The 19605-nt window shown below is 56.0% G+C and overlaps 2 protein-coding genes across 10 annotated transcripts in view; one reads left to right on the top strand and one right to left on the bottom strand.

Moving 5' to 3' along the window:
- Window positions 1–10152, top strand: part of AARS2 (alanyl-tRNA synthetase 2, mitochondrial) — a 43792-nt gene extending 33640 nt beyond the window's left edge. Inside the window, exon 22 of one of the 4 annotated variants that reach the window (XM_039530009.1) lies at window positions 9995–10152. In XM_039530009.1, coding sequence (XP_039385943.1) covers window positions 9995–10006 — 12 coding nt within the window. In that variant the 3' untranslated portion in view covers window positions 10007–10152. Of the gene's footprint in view, window positions 1–4484; window positions 4570–9994 lie in introns of those variants that run through there. The other 3 variants (XM_039530005.1, XM_039530004.1, XM_039530007.1) reach the window with 3 other exon arrangements.
- Window positions 1410–16933, bottom strand: LOC120400850 (regulator of G-protein signaling 22-like). 6 transcript variants are annotated; one of them, XM_039530017.1, is made up of 15 exons: window positions 16807–16933; window positions 16047–16155; window positions 13856–14009; window positions 12762–12925; window positions 11922–11967; window positions 10245–10384; window positions 9647–9791; window positions 8464–8621; window positions 8025–8182; window positions 7152–7320; window positions 6302–6379; window positions 4543–5452; window positions 3790–3985; window positions 1920–2212; window positions 1410–1544 (listed from the first exon to the last, which is right to left on the bottom strand). In XM_039530017.1, the coding sequence occupies exons 1-14, from the start codon at window positions 16904–16906 to the stop codon at window positions 1950–1952; spliced, it is 2790 nt and encodes a 929-aa protein (XP_039385951.1). In that variant the 5' UTR covers window positions 16907–16933; the 3' UTR covers window positions 1410–1544; window positions 1920–1949. The 6 variants fall into 6 exon arrangements, with proteins under 6 accessions (XP_039385951.1, XP_039385950.1, XP_039385953.1 ...); XM_039530016.1 differs by having other exon boundaries at window positions 1410–2212; XM_039530019.1 differs by lacking the exons at window positions 1410–1544; window positions 3790–3985 and having other exon boundaries at window positions 2077–2212.
- Window positions 16934–19605: the final 2672 nt, after the last annotated feature.

The raw sequence follows: 19605 nt of genomic DNA on the forward strand, positions 1-19605 counted from the left end.
TGACTGGGTCGTGCAGTCAGGGAATGCTGGCAGAGCAAAGGCAGCGTCTCAGCAGCACAAGGAATTAATAGAGCAGTGAAGAGACAGAAAGATAAGTAGCTTGTGGAGAAGGGGAGCCAGAGGAGGGGGGTGAGCTGGGAACCTGATGTTAGCAGCACTTTGAATGCACACAAAGGGGTAAGAGTTCAGTGGTTAAGGCTAGCCAGGAGGAGGTCACTCCAGAGTGCGAGGCTGCAGCAGGCAACATGTGAGTGAATGTCCTGTGTCAGGCTCTGAGCTGACCACTGTGCAGGCAGCTGTGGAATCCCTCAGCCCCACAGCCAGCACTGGACAGCTGCCAGCACTGTCACACCATCCTCTGGCACTTGCCGCTACCCCACTTTGGCCCAAGAGCCTTGAGTTTGTAGAGCGGCTCCTATGGGCCTGGAACTCAATCCCGCACCTGATGATCAACTCAGTCTCATTCTTAATAGGGACACAGGGTAGTGCCATAACACAAGAGCCAAATGCATCGCTGTAGAGTGAGCTGTGACATCATATCCTTTGAACTCCACCCCTGGTTAAAGAACCCTCCAGCCCTTCCCTGCTGCACCTGGCGCAAGATCCTGCTCTGGGCAGAGGGCTGCTTTTCCTTCTCTTTAGCTTCACGTGTGCTGTAAGAGTGGGGGTGGGTTGCTCGGTTGGAGTTGGGATTAAGCGAAGCACCTTGTTCTGCCCAGCTGCCTCTAGTCTGGAGGCAGAGAGGGGAGGGTCTGAATGAGACTACTGGACTGACCTGTTATGTGAGATAAGCAGCCCACCTGTCCCTGGCTCAGAGCTCTAGGCTGGAACTGCCCCGGTGGCTGCAGCTCTCAGACCTGGAAACTCCGTGTGAGACTTAACCCTTAACATCACACAGATATGCCACTGAGATCTCGGCTCCCAGCCACTCTAGAGAACTCTTCTTAGGAGGGCTGCTCACTGCCATGTGATTAATGTTAACCTGGTCCTTTGAGCAGGAGGTGAAAATGCTGGTGGGGGGGAGGTGTTGGCCTTTTCATGGAGGGAGAGAGCAGATCTGGTGCTCCCCACTGCACTGAATCAGCTACTGCAGCAACACTGAGAATGCAGGCAGCTGCCTCAGCTCTTCTGGGTTCAGCAAGAGCTTGTGCCCAGCCTGGGTAATTGAAACCCGCCTTAATGAGAGGGACTTTGGCCAAGGCTCCCAGGTTTTCTCTTGGTGCCAAGAGACCTTGAACTTCCAGCAGGGTGCCTGAGCCTTGCTTTACCATGCCACTCTACAGCACAGGGCCACTGGTCCCAGATCTCCTTCCCTGTGTTTAAAAACAGCTCAGAGCTTGATTTTGCAGCACACCAGCCACCTCTAGCTGCCACTCGTGTTGCCAGCGTTACGACTCTGCATTGGGTGCTGTAGGCTAGAGCGCTTTCTGCCCTGGTCAGAGCAGCACCGGTACCTCGGGAAGGGGAGGAAGCTGAACTCGTGCTGACCTCTTGCCATTTCCAGACACACAAGTGCGGGTGCTCGTATCTTCTCTGCCGGAGGCCTGAGTAAAGAGAGGGAGTTATAACATCCAACTCTGGACGCTTACAGGAGCGGAAAGGCCCTGTAACAAGCTGGAGGAGAGGGGGGATATTGGGTTTGTGTAGGTCACTTCCTGCCCTAGGCTGTAGTGTGTTGTTACTGTCTGCTGTTCAACAGCTGCTGGGGTCCAACCCAGAAGTGGCTGTATTGGACATGGGGAGGGATGTTCGTACATTGGGAAAAGTGGCTCCAGCCGTCCAAGGTACCACTTGTTGTAGGTGTTGCTACATGAATAGCTGCTGCAAATGCCACCTCCTTCCTGGACTGGTGTGTGGGTGGGAGGAGCAGCTTGGATGCTACCAGCAGGAACACCAGGCTGAGCCCCTTTGTGTCTTACCGAAGTCGCCACGCTGCTGGCAGGAGCATTTCATAGATTAAATGCCTCAGGCCTGAGTTTACAGCCAGCTGCGACCCTTTGCTGGCTGCCCGTGCTCCCTTTAGGAGTGGGTGTGCAGACCTTCAGGGCAATGCCCCTGCTGACGGAGAAGGTGTAAGTGAAGCCGTCCTGCTGCTTCCTCCCCTTCACGTTGGCGCGCTGCTGCAGAGGAGGCAGCTGGAATGTTTGCGGTGGGCCCTGGGACTGCTCAAACATGGCCCGTCTCTGCCGCAGGAGCTGCTGGGCCCTCAGCACTGCAGAGGGAGAGACGGTCACGAGAAAGGGTCTGATTTCTCTTTTTTCTCCACACCCATCCCAAGACTCCATTCCCTCTCCTCCCCCCGGCCACCCAGCATGCTGCAGCCCAAGCTAAAGATCAGGTGTAGTCAATATTCAGATGAGACTACCCCCTTCCCCCAAAGGGAGGTTCAGGATGATTCAATGGGGGTGGGGGTGGACTCTTCCTAAAAGCCTGTACTGAGCCAGTGCCCCAGCATGGTGCCAGATGTAAAGCCAAGGTCTTGGCTTCTTGTCATGAGAGATCCCCCTGCACTTTTCCCCACAGGCAGGAGGCTCCCCCTGGTGTTGTGGTCAAATCAACTCTGGTAATTATATTCTGCGGCTCTTTAGTCCCCCTACGGTTTCCTTTGGACACATGATACTTCACTTCCCCTCGTGTAGTGACTGGGGCAGCGTGACTGCTGTTGGCCGCATTTAAGTAGCACTGATTCTTGTCCCTACGTTGTCTGTAAAGCTTTTTGGATGAAAAGGGCTCAGGGAAGAGTAAAGGATCTGACACTGAGCCCTTGGAGGGACAGTTCTCTCTGCCCCAGCTCAAGGAAACAGCTTAAATGCTGCCAAGGGACGTCTGTGGCTCAGCGTTTTGAAAGGGCAGCTTTGCCCCTGGAGCACCTGGCCAGCGTGGAGGAGAAGTCTCTCAGCACAGCATCGTCCCTGCAGATGTTTACTGGTGTGGGTAGAGCAGGCACTTAGCCTGCACGAGACAGGAACTGGTGGTAAAAGCCTGTTGGGGCAATAAATACTCCATTCTACAAGGCAGTCCCATGGGGAATTCATCCCTGACGGCAGGACCACCCTTCTGCAATTGCTGGGGGTGAAAGGCCCTACTAGCCTCAGTGTGTTATCGGTCCGCACAGGGGACAAGAGCCACACAAAGATGAGCCTTGGGGGTGCCCGTTCCTGGGGCCAGAGCTGCACCATGGGCTGGAGATAAACTAGGTGAAAAACACCCCTCCCTGCCCAGAGAATGGAAACCAGGAGGACGGAAAGGTCTGGCCATTCACTAGGAAGTGACCTGCCCCACCCAATGAGAGATCAAAGGTCCTTTACATCTTGCCTCAGCTCTGGGCAGCTCAAGGTGGTGACAGGCTGGAGGGAGCTCAGAGACGAGTCACACACAGAGCAGGAAAGTCTAGCTAGCAGCAGTGGGATGCAATAAAGCAAACGGACCATTCTGGTGGCATCACTCCTGCCAGGGTAAGCTACTGGGCTCTGGCATTATTTTCCCAAGAGGAATGAGGAAGGCTTCATGTGAGCCACGGGTCATTTTTTTCAATTGGCCATGGGCCTTTGTGAGAGCCAGGCCTGCACATGCTGTTCCTTGAGCATGGGTATTGCACTTGCAAATGTAAGCACACAACTGTCTCCACATGCCCCTTCAGCCTCTCTTGCTTGAAGTGTGCTGCCCAGCTCCCACAGCAGGGAACCCTCCTGGAGCAGCTGCAAAATCCCTGCCATCTCCTGATCCTCGGATTCTCCAGAGAAGGGGTGGGCTCTGCCGTCAGACAGGGGCTCAGGGTGATGAACGTACCCGGGGCTCTCTGGGCACTCTCAAGCGACCGCTTCAGCCAGGCCTTTCGGAACCCAGCCCAGTACGGCAGTAGGGTGCTGAAGACGGAGTCCCTCAGCTCATCAAACAGGCCGGGAGGTGGTGCAGGGGCATCCTGCTGGAGAGCCTGCTCAGCCGCCCGGAGAGCTCTCCCCAACTTCTCAGCATCCACCACCACCTAGAGAGCAAGCCACAAACCTGCTCAGGGGCCTGGGGCAGGGGAGCAAGTCTCCAAGTTACCAGCTGCAAAAAGATCTGCTAGATATCCCAAACTTCTACGCCAGTTTGGCCTCTCATTCTGCACAGGCTGGCGCTGGGCTCTCTCAGCCCCAGTGTTACCAGAGTGCAGGTGCTGCTGTGCAGGGCGTTTCCCAGACTAGGTGAGCTGCGAACAGGCTGGGGCGGCGGGGGCTAGCCTGGGCTGAAGCTGGCCTGGGGATTACATTGGGGTTGATCACTGTATTTCATCATCTTGGAATTTTTCAGGTGGGGGAGGAAATTGGGAACTAGCCTGTTCCCCCTTAAACATGGCCATTGAGGCCCAGTCCTGCTTTCACTGACTTCAGAGGGAGCCCATGGAGTTTACACACCCACCACTCTGTTTTGCAGAACTCCTGTGTTATATATCAACTCACTGCTAATGCTTTAGATCCAGCTCCTCCTCTCTCTTGCCCTAGGCCTGCCTGACCATCTCTTTGCCCCGTCGCTACTCCTCTGTCAGACCATGAGGCCTACCTGCAGCCGGGGCTCCAGCTGGGAGACAAGGAAGCAGTTGCGGATCACCTGCACCTTCTTCCTCAGGAGAGCCCTGTCCGGCATGGCGTGATGGGCGTTCTTGAACTTCTGCACCTCCAGCTGGAAGTGCAGGCCGTGCTCCAGCACAGGGGGGCCATGGACCTGCAGGTGTTTGAGGAAGTGCAGCATCTCCAGGGTGGGCCAGCCTTCGGCAGCAGTCCTGAGGAATTGGCAGAAGGCGGCTTTGTCTTCCTGGCTGGGCTGGGCTGTAGCTGCTGACCCCACCGCGGCTTTCCTGTTCCTTAGACGCTTGAGGGCCACCTTGGCAGCCAGCAAATGCAGGAGTGGCTGAAGCTTGGGCCAGCCCTCGTCTTGGATCTGGGAGGGCTGCACTCCGTGCCTGCCCAGCCCCTCACTCACCTCAGCCCAGAAGCTCTCGAAGGCCGGAGCAATGTGCGCATACAAGGCAGCTTGGATTTCTTCTATGCTCAAGTCGCTTACTCTTCCCTGGCCCACCTCTGCCCTCAGTCTCTTCCTCAGCTCCCTGGGGAGGCGAGGGCTCAGTGGCCCAGCCCCTTGCTGGTCCCAGAGGTCCAGGAACTTCAGCACACAGCTCAGCCGCTTCCTGCCCTCTGGGGCTGCCTGGCACCGCTCCAGCTTCTCCAACAGCCCCAGCACCCTCTGGAGCCCTGCATCTTGCATTTCCTGAGCTGCCTTTCTATAGGCTTTGAAAACCACCTTGTTGTTGAGCAGGTTCAGGGCACGCTGGGGTGTCACTGACCCTTCCCCACTTGCCAGGCCGGCATGGCCTGAGCCCTGGGGCTCAGCTGCTGCTTTCTTTCGGTGCCTCCTCTGCTGCTTTCTGCCTTCCTGGGCATGAAAGCCGGTATTTTCCTTCCTCTTCCTGGCCCTGCAAGGATGCAAACAGGTTCTCAATACAGCCATAGCACATCAGGCTATGATCTTGTTGCATCTGATAGGCTGAGCAGCATCAGGCCGGCTTTGTACTTAGATGGGAGACCCTTCCCCCCCCCTCCACAGCCAGGGAAACCAAGAAGCCGTGATGGTGGTTTTGAGGGGGTACCTACACCGAGCCTGTGCTGTCCCTATGTCCTCACATGATGCTGGTGGTTGCTGTGCTGTTGGAGATGTCTTTCAGGGGCCTGACCACTTATGGTCATTGTAGATCCCATGAGACACGGGGTTGTCCTAGCCCTATTCCAGGGCAGGGAATTGTATCCTGCCTCCTAACTTCCCTCTGCAGTGGGACGCTGTGTTCTTCATGTCCTCTGCAGTGTTTGTGTGATGGGAAAATAGCTGCCTTAATCCACACCAGATGCAGCCGTTATGCCAGTGGAGGGCACAGTGATTCTCAGCATGAGAGTTCTGTGAAGTGATTTGGGTCTTTTTGCAAATGAGGGGTAAGATCTAAATATAAGATCATTATCAGTATAGCAGCCTGCATTCCCCTCTGGGCATCAGGCCTCTATAGTGCAAATACCATCCCCAGAGCACACGTTCTTAACTAGACGCATGCCGCAGAGGCTACCTTAACATAGTGGGGACAGTGGGCAGCAGGGACTTGACTAAAAAGGCTGCAATTTTAGCTGTGATAATGATTAATCAGCTTGGTAACACCTAGGAATCCAAATGTCCAACTGGACACATGAGTTCCTTTTGCAGCACTCACAAAGCTGGGTTTGCCAGCCCGAATCCCAAGCAACTGTGCCCCCTTTGCTGAGTTCAGATAAAGAAGTACCTGTCTCTTCTCTGCTTTATTCTATTGTCTTTGCTCCTGACATCCTGCACTTCCAGGTAAGAGACTGGGATGCAGTACCTGCAAGAAAGGGTGGCACAGAGCAAATGAACCAGGTGGACAGCTGTCTCGCTTAGAAGCAGAGTTTAAAAGATTTTTGTGACGCGCGCTGGCTGGTTGGAAAAAAATCTCTCAAGCTGCAGCCCAAAGCTGGAAGTGAATGAAATACCCAGGCCAATCCTTCATTTAGCTGCTCCGCTCTCAAATGGAGGTGCTGTCAGGAGTGGAGCACTCACTACGGAGCAGTTCCCAGCTACTCCAGTCCTGGCCTCCCACAGCAGAAGGGGCGTAGGGAGAGGAGCGGGAGAGCTCATAGGTACTTTCCACAGGCCATGTGCAAGAAGGTAGTGGGTGAGCACTGGCTTTGGGCCAAGGAGGATTACTAGATTACTCCAGTCTGTGCTCCCAGCAGAAGGTGCTTCAGAAGATGGTGCAGGAGCACCTGCTGTAGAAGGCCTGAATCCAGGCAGGACTGCCAGCGTTTTGTTTAAAAGCAGCAAAGAGTCTTGTGGCAACTTATAGACTAACAGACCTGTTGGAGCATGAGCTTTCATGGGTGAATACCCACTTTTTTTTGAGGCTGCATTTTGTTTGAGGCTGCAAAGAGCCAAACTGCTTTGAGAGGAGGAGTAACTGCTTCACTGGGTGCAGTTAGGGAGCTCTCTGAGATGTGTCCATGGACAAAACAAGAACTGAATTCCCCCATAAACCACTTCTCTCCCCCTTGCCTGCCAGTGCTTTACACCTGGATCTGGAAACCAAAGAAGAGGACCCAAGGCTCCTTGGGACTCACTCCAGGAAGGTGGCTATCTCATAGCGGAGGTAGCGGAGCCAGGCCTCACAGAGAACAGCGAGCACGTGCTGAGCCACTGGCTCCAAGGCCAAAGGCTCCAGAGGTTGGTTGCTGAAGCTGAGCATCTCCTGGAGATGCTGGATGTAATGTGGCATATCGGAGCTGAGTCCTGCAGGGAGAAGAAAAGCAGAGCGGAGCGTTGGCCTAGGACTCCATCTTCAAAGGCAAGTTCACTAGGGCAGGGAAGTAACATGCAACCCTCCTCCAGCGCACCCCTTTGCACTGGTTCTCCAGTGGAGTCCAAGGAAATCTCCCCCCGAGGCAGTGTGTTGGTCCCCAGCTGCCATTTGCGGACGAAAGCGGTGCAGCAAGTCTACTTGAGCAGGAAACTAGATACTCTCCCCCCACCCTATACACCGGCCAGTGCCTCCCATGTGACCCTACAACTGCGATGGGCTGTGATAGCGACTCCCCTCCAAGAGGATGGGCTGCTTCTCTGGCTTTGGGAATTCACTGGGCTATTGCTCCCATTCTAAACCTTCTGTCACCGGGACCATGGAAAACAGGTCATTTAGCAGCTGAATGAGCGGGGGCAACTTGCTTTCCAACTTCAAATCCATTTTGGGTGGCTGCAGGTTCATATTCAGACTGTCCCTCTAGATCCCTGAATGTTTTCTGGTACCACACCCTTACTCACTTATATTCTCCAGCATCAATAATTTTGCTCATTAGTCCCTACGATCCCCCTGGTGCAGGTCTCTGAGATTCAGCCCGGGATCCCCACGCACACCCAGACACAGCTAAACCCAGCGCCAAGTGGATTTGGCCACTGACTGCATATGGTGCAGAAGAGCCAGTTATCTGGGAGCTCACCAACATCACATGGCGCACCATGCACCAAGTACTTGTGGAAGATCTGCCAGGCTGAGCGGTGGGGCTTGAGCCGGTCTGCCTGCCACTCCCAAGTGGCCTGGTGCTCCTCCAGCGCTTGCCACAACTGGAGGTTATGGACCTTCTGAGTATCCTCAAACCTGGAGGGTAAGCAGGGAAGGAATGCGCATCAGCCTGGGGGAATGTGAACAGTGAATTAGTCACATCTCCGCTGGAGCGGCCAGCAGGGATAGAGCCCAGCTGGCTTGTACAAGGCTATATGGTGGCCCCTGGAGAAAACTACCATAACCCAACCTTTGCCTCTGATGCATCAAGTATCTGTCACAGCTGGAGGCAATGCAGCAGCAAAGTCTACATTCCCAGGGATTCCCCAGCTCAGTCAGGTGGCTGAAAAGGATAAGGACAGGAGAGAGAGACTCACCTGGTCAGGTAGTGAAGAAAGCTCCCCCCAGCCCCAGGATCACACATTAGTGCTTGGAGGAGGTGGGAGGTCAGCGGTGTGTCAGGGAGATTCCATGAGAGGTCTGGCTGCCGAGCTGACACAATCCTGCCTCGCCAGCTTGCACCAGAGTGCGGCAGCTGCATCGGATGGACAGCAAGAAGAGGTTTTCAGTGCTATATTCATTCTTACCCTCACTGCTGGCTCTCCAAAGGTGACCGAGAGCTGCGTCAGGCCCTGGCCAGAGACAGATCCCCAATGAGAGAAGAGGACCCACAAAATAACCCCTGGCTGTATTACCGGTAGCAATCCTGCATGGCAGGTAGCTGGCTACCAACAGTGCAGAAGAACATCTCAAGTGCTCGGGGAAGAACTTGGGCTGGAGCAGAATTGATCTGTCATCTTTTATGGCTCTTCTCACCCAGGCTCTATTCATTCACCCCTTTTACAAGCCCTGCAACTCCTCTCAGGGGCTGTCTACACTGGTACTGATCATTTCCAGCTCGAGGAGACATACCCATACTAGCTCCATCTTCTAACAGAAGCGTAGCTGCAATGGTGCAATTAACGGGAGGGCCTAGCCGCCCTGAGTACAATCCCATCTGAGACCCTAGTCTCATTCTCATGGGGGGCTGCTCCTCCTTTCATTCATGTCACTGCGGCTACAGAGCTATTTTTAAAAAGAGTTTGACCAGAGCTAGTGCAGGTATGTCTACTCAGGCTGGAAATTACACTTCCAGCTCTAGTGTAGACATGTCCTGTCTCAGAGATTCAGGTTGTGGTGAGCTGGGGAAGAGGGGACTTACACATGCCATCTCCTCCCCCATCACTCAAACCGTTTTGTGCTGTTACCCTCGTGTTAGAGCTAAATGCGCCCCCCCACCCCCGGCCTTCCTCCAAATAGCCTAGTGTTCAGGGGGCCAGTGATTCTGCTGGTGCCACCTCTGCCTCCTATACCATTTTGGGGGTGTCCCTGCCACCAGCTTGGTAGCTGTCTACCCCACCTCCAATAAGGCAATTACAGCACCACCCTTATTTTGGATGGCAGGGTGTTGTGTCCATGTGCTGTTAACCTGTCTCAGTGTTGGATTGTGTCACGTTGGGAAGATACCCACAGGGAGACCCACACAATATCCAAACCATGCTCCCTGGAGGCGTTACGTACGCTGAACCAGTCTGCGCTTCTATTCGTGTGGCTCATGCAGCCATCACCCACAACAGGAAGCGACGCAAACACCTTGAGCGAAGGCAGGAAGTCAGTGTTCATGGGCGGCCTAGGCTTGGTCTGGGAGCCTGAGGTGGGGACAGTCCTACCATAGAGTCAAAATAAATATGTAACAACACCCTGTTTTCCAAGCATATCAGTCTCTTCATTTTAAGAGGGCGAAACTGAGCCAGAGGGAGAGGGCGGGACTGACTCACGGTCAGGCAGGAAGTCAGTGGGAAGAGAAACCAGCTCCCCAGTAGGAAACTGCCCCAGTCCTCTAATCACTGGATCTCACTCCCCTACTAGGTCCAGGAATAGAACCCAGGAGTCCTGATTCTCAGCCCCTGCTGTAACCACTGGATCCTCCCTCCTCAAGGCCTCTGCAGTTGGCGAGGCCAGCAGGGGCTGTGGAGTCTGGGAAGAGCTCCAGCAAGCTGCCCAGTTCTCTTGTGGCTTGTCCAATACAGCAGCAGGCCCTGTCTCCTGAGAGCTACAAAAGGAGGAGCTTTCCCTCCCCTCACCCCATCATCTCCTGGATGGTTCCCATTGTACGAACCTGAGGTATCTAGTTCTCTGGTGATGGAGGAGAAACCTGGGAACCCAGTAGGCGCGCAGGCGTCTCAGAGCATCGTACTGGCTCCTGCTGAAGGCACTGAAAGTTGCCTCGACGCCGCCCTGAGCCTCGCACATCGGCTCCTGCCAGCAGAGAGGGGAGAAGAGCACACATCAGCCACACCACCTCTCCCCATTGCCCGGGCCAGCCACCCCCACCAGCCTCACCCAGCCACACTGTGCTCTGGGGGTCAGAATATCCCACCGCATCTCAGCATGGCTCAATCTTGGTTTCCTCTACCCTCTGCCTAGGCTTGGCTCCAGAAATATGCTTTAATACCAAGGTCCTCAGCCTAGTGCCTTTGTGACACCAAGGAAGAGATCCAGAGCTCGGCTCCATGGGGATCCCAATGTGACACTGATGCCCCTGGGTGGGTCATCGGCAGTGGGATCAAACCTGAGACCTCTTGAGCTTAATGCATGAGCCTCTACTGCCTGCAGTAAAAGACACAGCCAAGGCTGTAGTAGGCTCATCAATCTTTAGCTGGCCTCGCCGCTGCTAGAGAGGGACAGGGCACCACACCAAGCAGGCATGGTTTACACCAAGCTGGGCCAGAGGAGAATGATCAGAAGGGAAAGTCACCCAGCCCCATCTGCCATTAACCCTTTGCGGGACTTGTGGCTAACAATATCTACCAACCAAGAAGAAGCATAGACCCTAGAGGCCAGGACCTTAGGGGCTGTTGGTTTCACATTCTCTCTCTCTCTCAGCATCAGAAGATAAATGAACCCAATGAGCACAAAATACTCTGCTGAGCCTGCCTTGTAGTGGACAGAGGCCTATTGCATACCTGGGGAGGGGCTGTGATGGGGAGGGACTCAGGGGCATGGAGCATTCACTTGGACATACAGTGTCCCACCCACGCCACCAAACCATGGCCCAGTTTGGTACAGACAGGGCCATACTGGCAACCTCTGCGCAGGGTGCACCTCAGGCTGTCAGGGGCAGTGGCTTGTGAGGTGGCGGGGGAGGTCCCTGTGTCTGGCTCCAGCCAGCACTGTTCCTCCCTCATTCCTTCTGTCCCTCCCGAGCCCTGCCCGGCTCGCTGCCCTCATACACTATTGTGTGGCTGGCCCCTCTGCCCGCTCCAGCCTGGGCGATCAGTCATGATCCCGCACTAACAGTGACCATTGGCTACCCGCTCCTGGATGCTTTCCAGAGGCAAGCAATGCAGCAGGCAGAGCTGGGATGTCAGGCTCAGCACTAGATCATGGGCTGCGTTAAGGCCAGAGTCAACCCCCACAGATGGCCAGGCAGTCGCCCTTGGAAACGGGCAGCAGCAGGACCCCAGTGTCACTGGAAGGCAGAGCAGAGCAGCTGCAGAAGCAGCTGGCAATGTAATGAGCCCAGGCGTTTCCGGGTGGGGGAGGCAGTTCACACAAGGAGCGCTCCCTAGGGCTCTGCTGTCTCACCTCTGCTAGCAGCTGAGGTGTGAGATTCACAGCCCTGCCAAGAGCAAACGTATGTGTCTGCTAAGGCTGCAAGGGGGGGTATCTATTGGCCCAGCCTAAGGGGAGGTACCACAGGGCCTCAGAAACCCACTAATTGCGGGGGACAACTAATAAAAGAACAAGGGGGGGGTAAGAGGATGGGCACCTGCACCCCTGCAGCTTCACTCACCTGGGAGGCCAGAGACATGCTCAGCTTGTATTTGTCTTGAATGTTCCTGCAATGAAAAGAACAATGGCTTCACCCCAGTAAAGGCTGAAGCAGCTCAGGCCCTGGGCTTCAGACAGCCATGGTCTCAACGCTAGAGTAGCCAGGACCTGCAGGGTACTTCCTAAGCACACTGATGGCCGCAGCTGAGAACCGGACAAGCCATCTGTCCCCAAGCATGTCTGCCCAGAGAAGGTCACAACCTGGACAATGTCTGGTCCTCTGTGCTTCTCTTGTCGCCCTGTCTTACTGGGTGCATGCTGAGTGGCTACAAGGCTGTAAGCTTCCAGAGACATCTGCCAGGCAGAACAGACCCATACAGGCTGCTCTTCTCTCACACTTCACACCTAAAGATCCCAAGGGGTCCTGAAAGTGGGTCAGGTTATTCTGCATGGGCCTGACCCCTGCTAGGCCCAAGGACGATGCTGTCTTTGCAGTCCCTGGTATGAGTCTGTCTGACTGGGGTTCCCTAGGGCCCTCGCCTGCTCCTTACACGGACACAGGTGGTAGATCTGGGGGCTTGTCACCGGGATTTGGAGCTGGGATTCTCCAATCTCTCTACACCACCGTCTGAGTGACACCGTGTGGCTGCTAGAAACACAGTACCACCTGCCCCTACAGGAGGGGGAGCAGATCCAGACCTGTGGGCAGCAAGGGTGTGAGGCCACCACCTGGTATGGGCTCGACAACTGAGCCATGCCCCCAGTGTGCAAACAAGGGGATGGGCACAGGAGCAAAGCCACTCCCTCTTGCCCCCTCTGCCAGTGTGTGAATGAAGGGGTTCATTGGGACACCCGTCTGTACCGGCAGAGGCTGACACAGAGGATCTGAGCTTCCCGCTCGGCAGCACTGGCCTCTAAGCACTTGGAGGTGCGCTCCATGACATCCTCACAGTCCATCCAGAAGTGAAGGAGGTGGATCCCCAGGGTACCATGGAGAAACTCCTTGAAGCAATCCATGCCAGCCCTCTGCAACACAAGGGGATGGGGGGCACAGTGGGAGGATGGGTTCTGCCCGTGTCGGGGGAGGCTGGAGTTCAGCCCCAGAACAGAGCAGGAATGGGCCCCACCTCCCCCTTTAACAGAGTCTGACCCCTCCAGGAATTGCTCTACAGTTGGACTTATAATGAGGGGCACCTAGGGCCACTTTCCTGACCATCAGTGCTTGGCCCAGGTGCTGCTGCAGCTGTGAGGCCCTCCCATCTCCCATGAGCTGGCACCCAGAGGAATGAAGACAGCTCTTCAGGGTCATGGCTGCAACCCTGCTTAGGCTCCCCTCTCCTGGTGGACAAGCCAGGAATTTGATGGCTCATCTGCCAGGTATTCCCTCACCACTGGCTTCTGGGTGAGGCGCAGCCCAATTCTCCCCATGATCTCCTGCCTAGAGGGGGCTGGGAGGTCTCAGCACTGGGATCAGCACTCAGTTGTCCCTGGCTGGCTATGTTACCCTGGGCTCCTACGAGTACAGAGCATGGACACCAGCGCTGCAGGACCAGGGACAGACTGGTTGAGGGAAAGTGGCCAGCCCTAGCAGAGGCTGCAGCCAAGGGTTATTCCTAGAGCCTCATAAATCCCCCAGTTCTGCATACTAGTGGAGCTGCAAAAAACAGGTTTCCTGCCCCAAGGTCCAGAGCAGAGCAGAACTGGAGAGGCAGCTGGTTGTTCCTGACTGGAGAGGGATGAATAGGGACAGGAGGGAGGGGGCTGGGACAGGAAGTTGGGAGGGAGGAAGGGAGATATAGGGAGCAGTTAGGAGTGAGGCTTGGGGAGATGGAAGTGAATGGGGCCGGGAATCACTAGTGGGCCTGCAGGGGAAGGGGAGACAGTGTGGCAGCTGGCTAATATCTCCATCAACGTGCACCTCAGCCCCATCCTTCAGCAGGGTCCAACGAGACTCACCGTCCCCAGCACATCCTCCTTCAGCTGCTGCAGAGTGGAACGGCCAAAGCCAGGGAGCAGCCAGGATTCCTCCCTTCTGTCAGAGGCGTTTAATTCCTCCCGGCCAAACTGCAGCACCTTCCTAGTGCCTGAGGCCGGCTCCCCTTGGCGCCTGCTGTGAGAGAAGGGAGAGGGGCTGCTCTGGCACTGGGCACAGGGTGTGTTGGAGCGCAGAGCCTAGGCAACTCACAGGGACACCTGTGTGCAGGGCTACAATGGAATTACCCTGCACATCCCATCCTGCTCCCCCACCAGCACCCAAGCCCACATCCACCCTACCTCCCGCTGCCACTCATTCATTGCACCCGCTGAGCCCCCAACCCCTGCCAGAGAGAGAAACACCCTTTGGGTGATCTGGTGGGTCAGCATTCCGGGAACAAGGGGTCCTTCTAAAGCAGAGAGGACACAAAAGGTACAAGGGGTCAGCGATAGGGAGGTTCCCACCACAGCACACAACATGCCAGTGCAGTCACATACCCCGCACATCCCCAGCATACATCATGCGCATCCCCGGGGCACCCCCGGGCAGCCACCCACCTCACCATGCACAACTCCCCCAGCAGACAGACCACAGTGCTTCCCCCAGGGACACGCACAACTCCATGGCATCTGGAAACAGAGCTAAGAAAAAGGCAGCTCAAGCTCAGTCTCAAACCTGGCCCAGGGAGGTGCATAGAAAGAAAGTCATTGGGGTCCCTGGGCTCGGTGTGGGGTTATTCCCCTCCCCCCACCCAACTACGCAGAGCGGGAGGAGCCCTGAAAGCAAAACAACGTAACACCCAGACCCCCCGGGCAGAATGTGACAGAGGGCTCCTGTCGCGGAGTGTGGGGGAGTCAGGGCCCTGCACCCTCACTTCCTGCGATTCACCGTGACTCTCAGCCAGCCAGTAAAACAGAAGGTTTATTAGACGATGGGAACACAGTCCAAAACAGAGCTTGTAGGTACAGAAAACAGGACCCCTCCGACAGGTCCATCTTTGTGGGTAGGGAGCCCAGACCCCAGTTCTGGGCCTCCCTTCGTTTCCCCAGAACAGCTCTCAACTGAAACCCTCTCCAGCAGTCTCACTCAGCCACACATCCCGGCTCCTCCTCCAGCCTTTGTCCAGTTTCCTGGGCAGAAGGTGTCACCTGGCTCCAACCCCCTCGTGGGCTCAGGTTACCTGCTCCAGTATCATCCTTCAAGTGAAGTCACACCCTTGTATCCCACCACCAGCTAGTATCAATGCAGACAGTAAACTAGTAAAACTCCCATGCAACATTACCAGGTTAATACTCCCTGCTCGGTCACAGCTCCCAAGTGACAGCCCCCACTAATGCTATGGCAGGCCAGAGACTGGGCCCCATGCTCCAAACTGGGGCCCTGGGATCACACCTGGAGCAGCTGCAGCCCTGGCTTAGAGCCCTTCCTTTCCTGCTGCACATCTGGAATCCATGCCCAGCCACGTGCTGCGGGAGATATGGGGAGAGAATCCCACCCCCCGTGTCCTCCAAGCCACCCCACACACCCCAGGCCCCCTCTCTGAGGGCTTCACACGATCACACAGGATGCTGCACGGAGCCTCTCTCAACCCCCACCCTCTCCATCAGACATAAATCACTCAGCAAGCAGAGCCTGCCGCCCCCACAGCACAGCGCCAGGCCACAGCCCGCCTCCACGTGCCCCTCACACTGCCTCTCTGCCTGGCTGAGTGCTGATGACACAGCACTCCTCCCCGACCGGGGCATTAACCGGCAGAGAGCACCCAGGCATGAGAAGACAGCTAAGAAGGCAGCCTGTGAAATGTTAAAGCACGGCACTGGGAATCAGGGTGCCAGGCCAGGCTCTGCCCCAAGATATGCTGTGCCACTTCGGGGGAATTACAACTTCCCTGGGCCTTGGTTTCCCCATCTGCAAAGGGAGGTTGAACTCTGCAACGCGCTTTGCGGTTCTGGGCTAAAAGGTGCTAGACAAGTGCAAGATATTGTTATGCTCATCAAAAGGAGCAGTCAGTGCTTAGTCAGACCACCACGTACTCTCGCTTCTGCCCATTCCCAAGCCCCCAGCCCGATCTGACTGTGCACTTGACAGGGCTGCTACTTCAACCTGGTTACTGCACATTGCCTGCTCCTCCTCCCCAGCACCGGGAGGTGCATTATCCCTTCGTAGCCTTACCTGCCCATGTGGTGCCCTGCCGTGGGTGAAGAGCTAGAGGCGGCTCTGGTCAGGCCATCAAGGGATCTCTCGGACCCACCAGCATTGGTCCAGCCATCCACGGAGCCTTCTGTAAGCATGACACAAGTGACGTCATAAATCAGTCCATGTGTCTAGACTCCACAGCAGCCCTGTGGTGGCTGGGCCAAAATGCCTCTGTGGCTAGCTCCTGTCCAATGCCCGTAGTGGCCCTAGGCAGCAGCCTGTGGGCTGTACCTGTCTGGGATCCCGGCTCCCACTCTGGGATTTGACAGGAAACCAAGAGCTGTGGAATCCACTCTGCACCCTAGGGAGCAGGGGAACCCAGCTGTTATTTGCTCTAAAAAGCTGCACGGGTTGCCAGCTTTACCTGCCACAGAAATGCAACCACTTCTGGGATGGAGCAGCCAATTAAGAGCCGCATAACACAACAGCTTAGGACCAGAAGAAGCAATACAGAAGATTGTCCCCAAATTAAACTGCAAGGAGCACTTAGGGAGATAGAACTTAGTTGTCCCTATTGCAACATGGTCCAGACACCAGAGCTAATATCCTGACACCCGCAAAACTTGCCTGGGATCTTTAATCACTATGAGTGGGCAGGGCTTCAGTTTTACATCTCATCTGAAAGCTGTTACCCCCCTGCAGCCCTGCCCCTCCTAGCAGCACACTGGGGTCAGTGCTGGCCCGCTGAGAAGAGCTGCCCTACTGAATCCCACATTTGCTGCAGACCTATACTTCCCTTGTGTGCCTCCCATCCAAGTACTGAGAAACTCAGAGCCTGGGGAGGGAGGAGATGATAGCAGGTTGAATACAGACTTATCCTCTGACAGGCAATGCATGAATCTATCCAAGAGTAATGAGCAGGCGCCTTCCCACCTGTGAATGGGCGGAGCACTTGGTGTGGAGCACTCCAGACTGGAGTACAAGGCAAACCAGGGGTTTTCAGCCAAAAGCAAGAGGATGCATCTGGGTGTGTCTGGCAGAGCCTCCATCCACCCCTCTCCAAGCCGCAGCAATCTCACCATTGGCCACTCCCGTGGCGGAGTTGGGCAGGAGGCTTTGGAGCGGAAGCCTGCTCAGCCCCTCTGCAAAGGGAGATTTCCCCAGACTCACGGCAGCTGGGAACTCCACAGAGCTCCCCCAGGGCAGCTGGTCAGGGATGCTGGAGAAGCAGCCTGCAGGAGGGCAGAGAGTCAAAGGAGAAATGTCCAAAGACAAGTGGCTGTTGGTAGTGGGAGTCTCCATGCTGGTTCAGGGAGGAGTCTGGGGGGGCTATGGGCAAGCACAATGGGGTGCTCAGTCAGTGAGCGGCCAGGATTCCTAACCTTTCAGGAGCGATGGGGGTGGGATCTAGATAGACTATGGGGAGGGCCCAGTCTCCTTGTCTCTTTCAACAGTGGGGTGCCACCGATGCTCTCCAAGACCCTGCCTGATGTAGTGAGACCATCAGCTTCCCAGGAGCCCTTCCTAGAGGGACAGCAACCCAGGGGAGCGACAACAGAACGGGGCAGCTGAGGAGACAAAGAGCCCCTGCGGCAGCCAGCGCTGCAGAGGAGGAGGCTCTCGCACCGAGAACGGCCAGGCTGTGCTGAGGAACAGAGAGAAGGCCGGTGCTAGATGACCAGAGGGAGCAGGGTGGGAGGAAGAGAGAAAGGCAGATGAGTTCTGCAAGATCAGCTGTGACCAAGGAGGGTGATTGTGCAGGGCATAGAGTTGGTGGGGGCAGGGCAAGCTTGCCCTTCTGTGTCACATAGAAGGCCCTGCTCGCTGTTCAGTGGGGTGGGCCTGCTCGAGGCTGGTCTTTAAACTATACCTGAGCAATGTTTGAAAAAGGGTCCCTGGGTAGGAGTGTGGTTTTTAACCACGGTCCCTTAGTTCTGTTTGCATCTCAGCCTTGCCCTGGGTCTTGGCCAGCCTGAGAAGAGCAGCAGGCAGGTGGAGCCATTCCAGGTTGGTGAGGGCAGGCACCACGCTGGATGGCTTTTAGGATACGTCTACGCTGCAATACAACACCTGCGGCACCGAGGCTCAGACTCCAGCTCAACTGACTTGGGCTCTTGGGGCTAAAAATAGCATTGTGGATATTCAGGCTTGGGCTGGAGCCCGGCTCTGGGACCCTCCCCACTCATGGGGTCTCAGAGCCCAGGATCCAGACTGAGCCTAAACATCAACGCCAATTTTATAGCCCTGCAGCCTGAGCCAGCTGACCCAGCAGCCGGCCCATGGGTCTTTTATGGCAGGGTAGACGTTCCCTTACGGGCCTTTCCTTATTCCCTTCCTAGCACAGGGAGGAGGGTCGCTGTAGGGAGCCCCTGTCCTTGGGGACAAGAAGATGCTCCTGGATTGGCTGTGGGGGACTCACCTAGGTGGGCTGGGGTGCTGCGGGTCTGACTAGGAGGCCTCCACAGCCCGAGGCTGGGGACCCTGGTGGGCAGCCCAGCTGTTGATGGGTGACTGGGGATGCTGGAGACAGCAGTGCTCTCAGACTGACGGCTGTACCCACGAATCTCATGCCGGCTCACTGGGTAGCCTTCATCCAGGGGACGAATCAGCAGCTTTGCCAGCTTGTACTCCAGGTAAAGGGCCGTCCTAGCACCAAACAGTCAGTCAATGACACTGCCATCAATGATGGACAATAAACAGGGGCTGAGCAATGGCCCCATGCCACACACAGGACCCACAATCATCGAATGCACCATTGTACGTTAACAAAACAAATACAGAGATTCTGCTGGGGCAGGGAGCCCAGGGCTGGGATAGCAGGGGGGCTTCAGGTCAGGGGTGAGGGACACTGGCAGAGCTGTGTGTGGGGAGCTCAGGCTGGGATAGCGGGGGGGGGGCTGTAGATCAGGGGTGAGACTCTCATCAGGACATCACCATATGCCCTTCACCAGCTCAGTCAAAAGTGGGTTAAGTAAAATTTTCATAGCAGATTCCCTCCCAAGTTGGTACTTTCCTGCCCCAGCCTGTCCAAGCAGGGACCATTGCACTCGCTATGGCCCTCACCAAGGAATGCTGTGGTTCCCATTTCATTCACTGCTCTCTCACAGTACGTGTAGCCCTGTTACTTCTCCCTGCCCCACAGGCTGCACTGCCACCCCAGCCCCAGACGGCAAGACAATCTCCCACAGTTCACACCAACCACCCTTGCTGTGCTGGCAAGTGTTCCAAGGGGACTACCACACACCCAGTCACACAGGGCTTCTGAGCAGCAGCAGGGACGGAACTCAGCTCCCCCTGCTCCCAAAGCATCAGCCCCCATCCATAGCTAAAGGAAAGTCTCTGTTACCACTCAGCACTATGGATCCCATGACATACAGTGGAGTAGTTCTGATCCTAACCTGCAGAGGGCAGCAGTGGGCACACACATCGCACTCACCTCTGAAAAGGGGGTAAGCGCTCCCTCCTCAGCCAGCCCAGGATCCTTTCCCTCTCTGCGTCAGTGGCTCCATAGTGAGGAGAGCTTGGCTTCATCCCCGGCTGGCTGGGAGACTCTGGGAGGAAGCCATCCAGCTCCTGCAGCTGCCCCCTGAGCCGG

This window comes from Mauremys reevesii, linkage group 3 (genome assembly GCF_016161935.1).
Source record: "Mauremys reevesii isolate NIE-2019 linkage group 3, ASM1616193v1, whole genome shotgun sequence".
NCBI classification, from domain to species: Eukaryota; Metazoa; Chordata; order Testudines; family Geoemydidae; genus Mauremys; species Mauremys reevesii.

Coding starts and splice junctions, on each gene's coding strand:
- LOC120400850 (XM_039530014.1), bottom strand. CDS start 16,906: ATGCATTGCCTGTCAGAGGATAAGTCTGTATTCAACCTGCTATCATCT. Junction 12,926..13,855: donor AGGAGGATGTGCTGGGGACG/GTGAGTCTCGTT, acceptor CTTGTGTTGCAG/AGGGCTGGCATGGATTGCTT. Junction 3,986..4,542: donor AGCTGGAGCCCCGGCTGCAG/GTAGGCCTCATG, acceptor CTTGCTCTCTAG/GTGGTGGTGGATGCTGAGAA.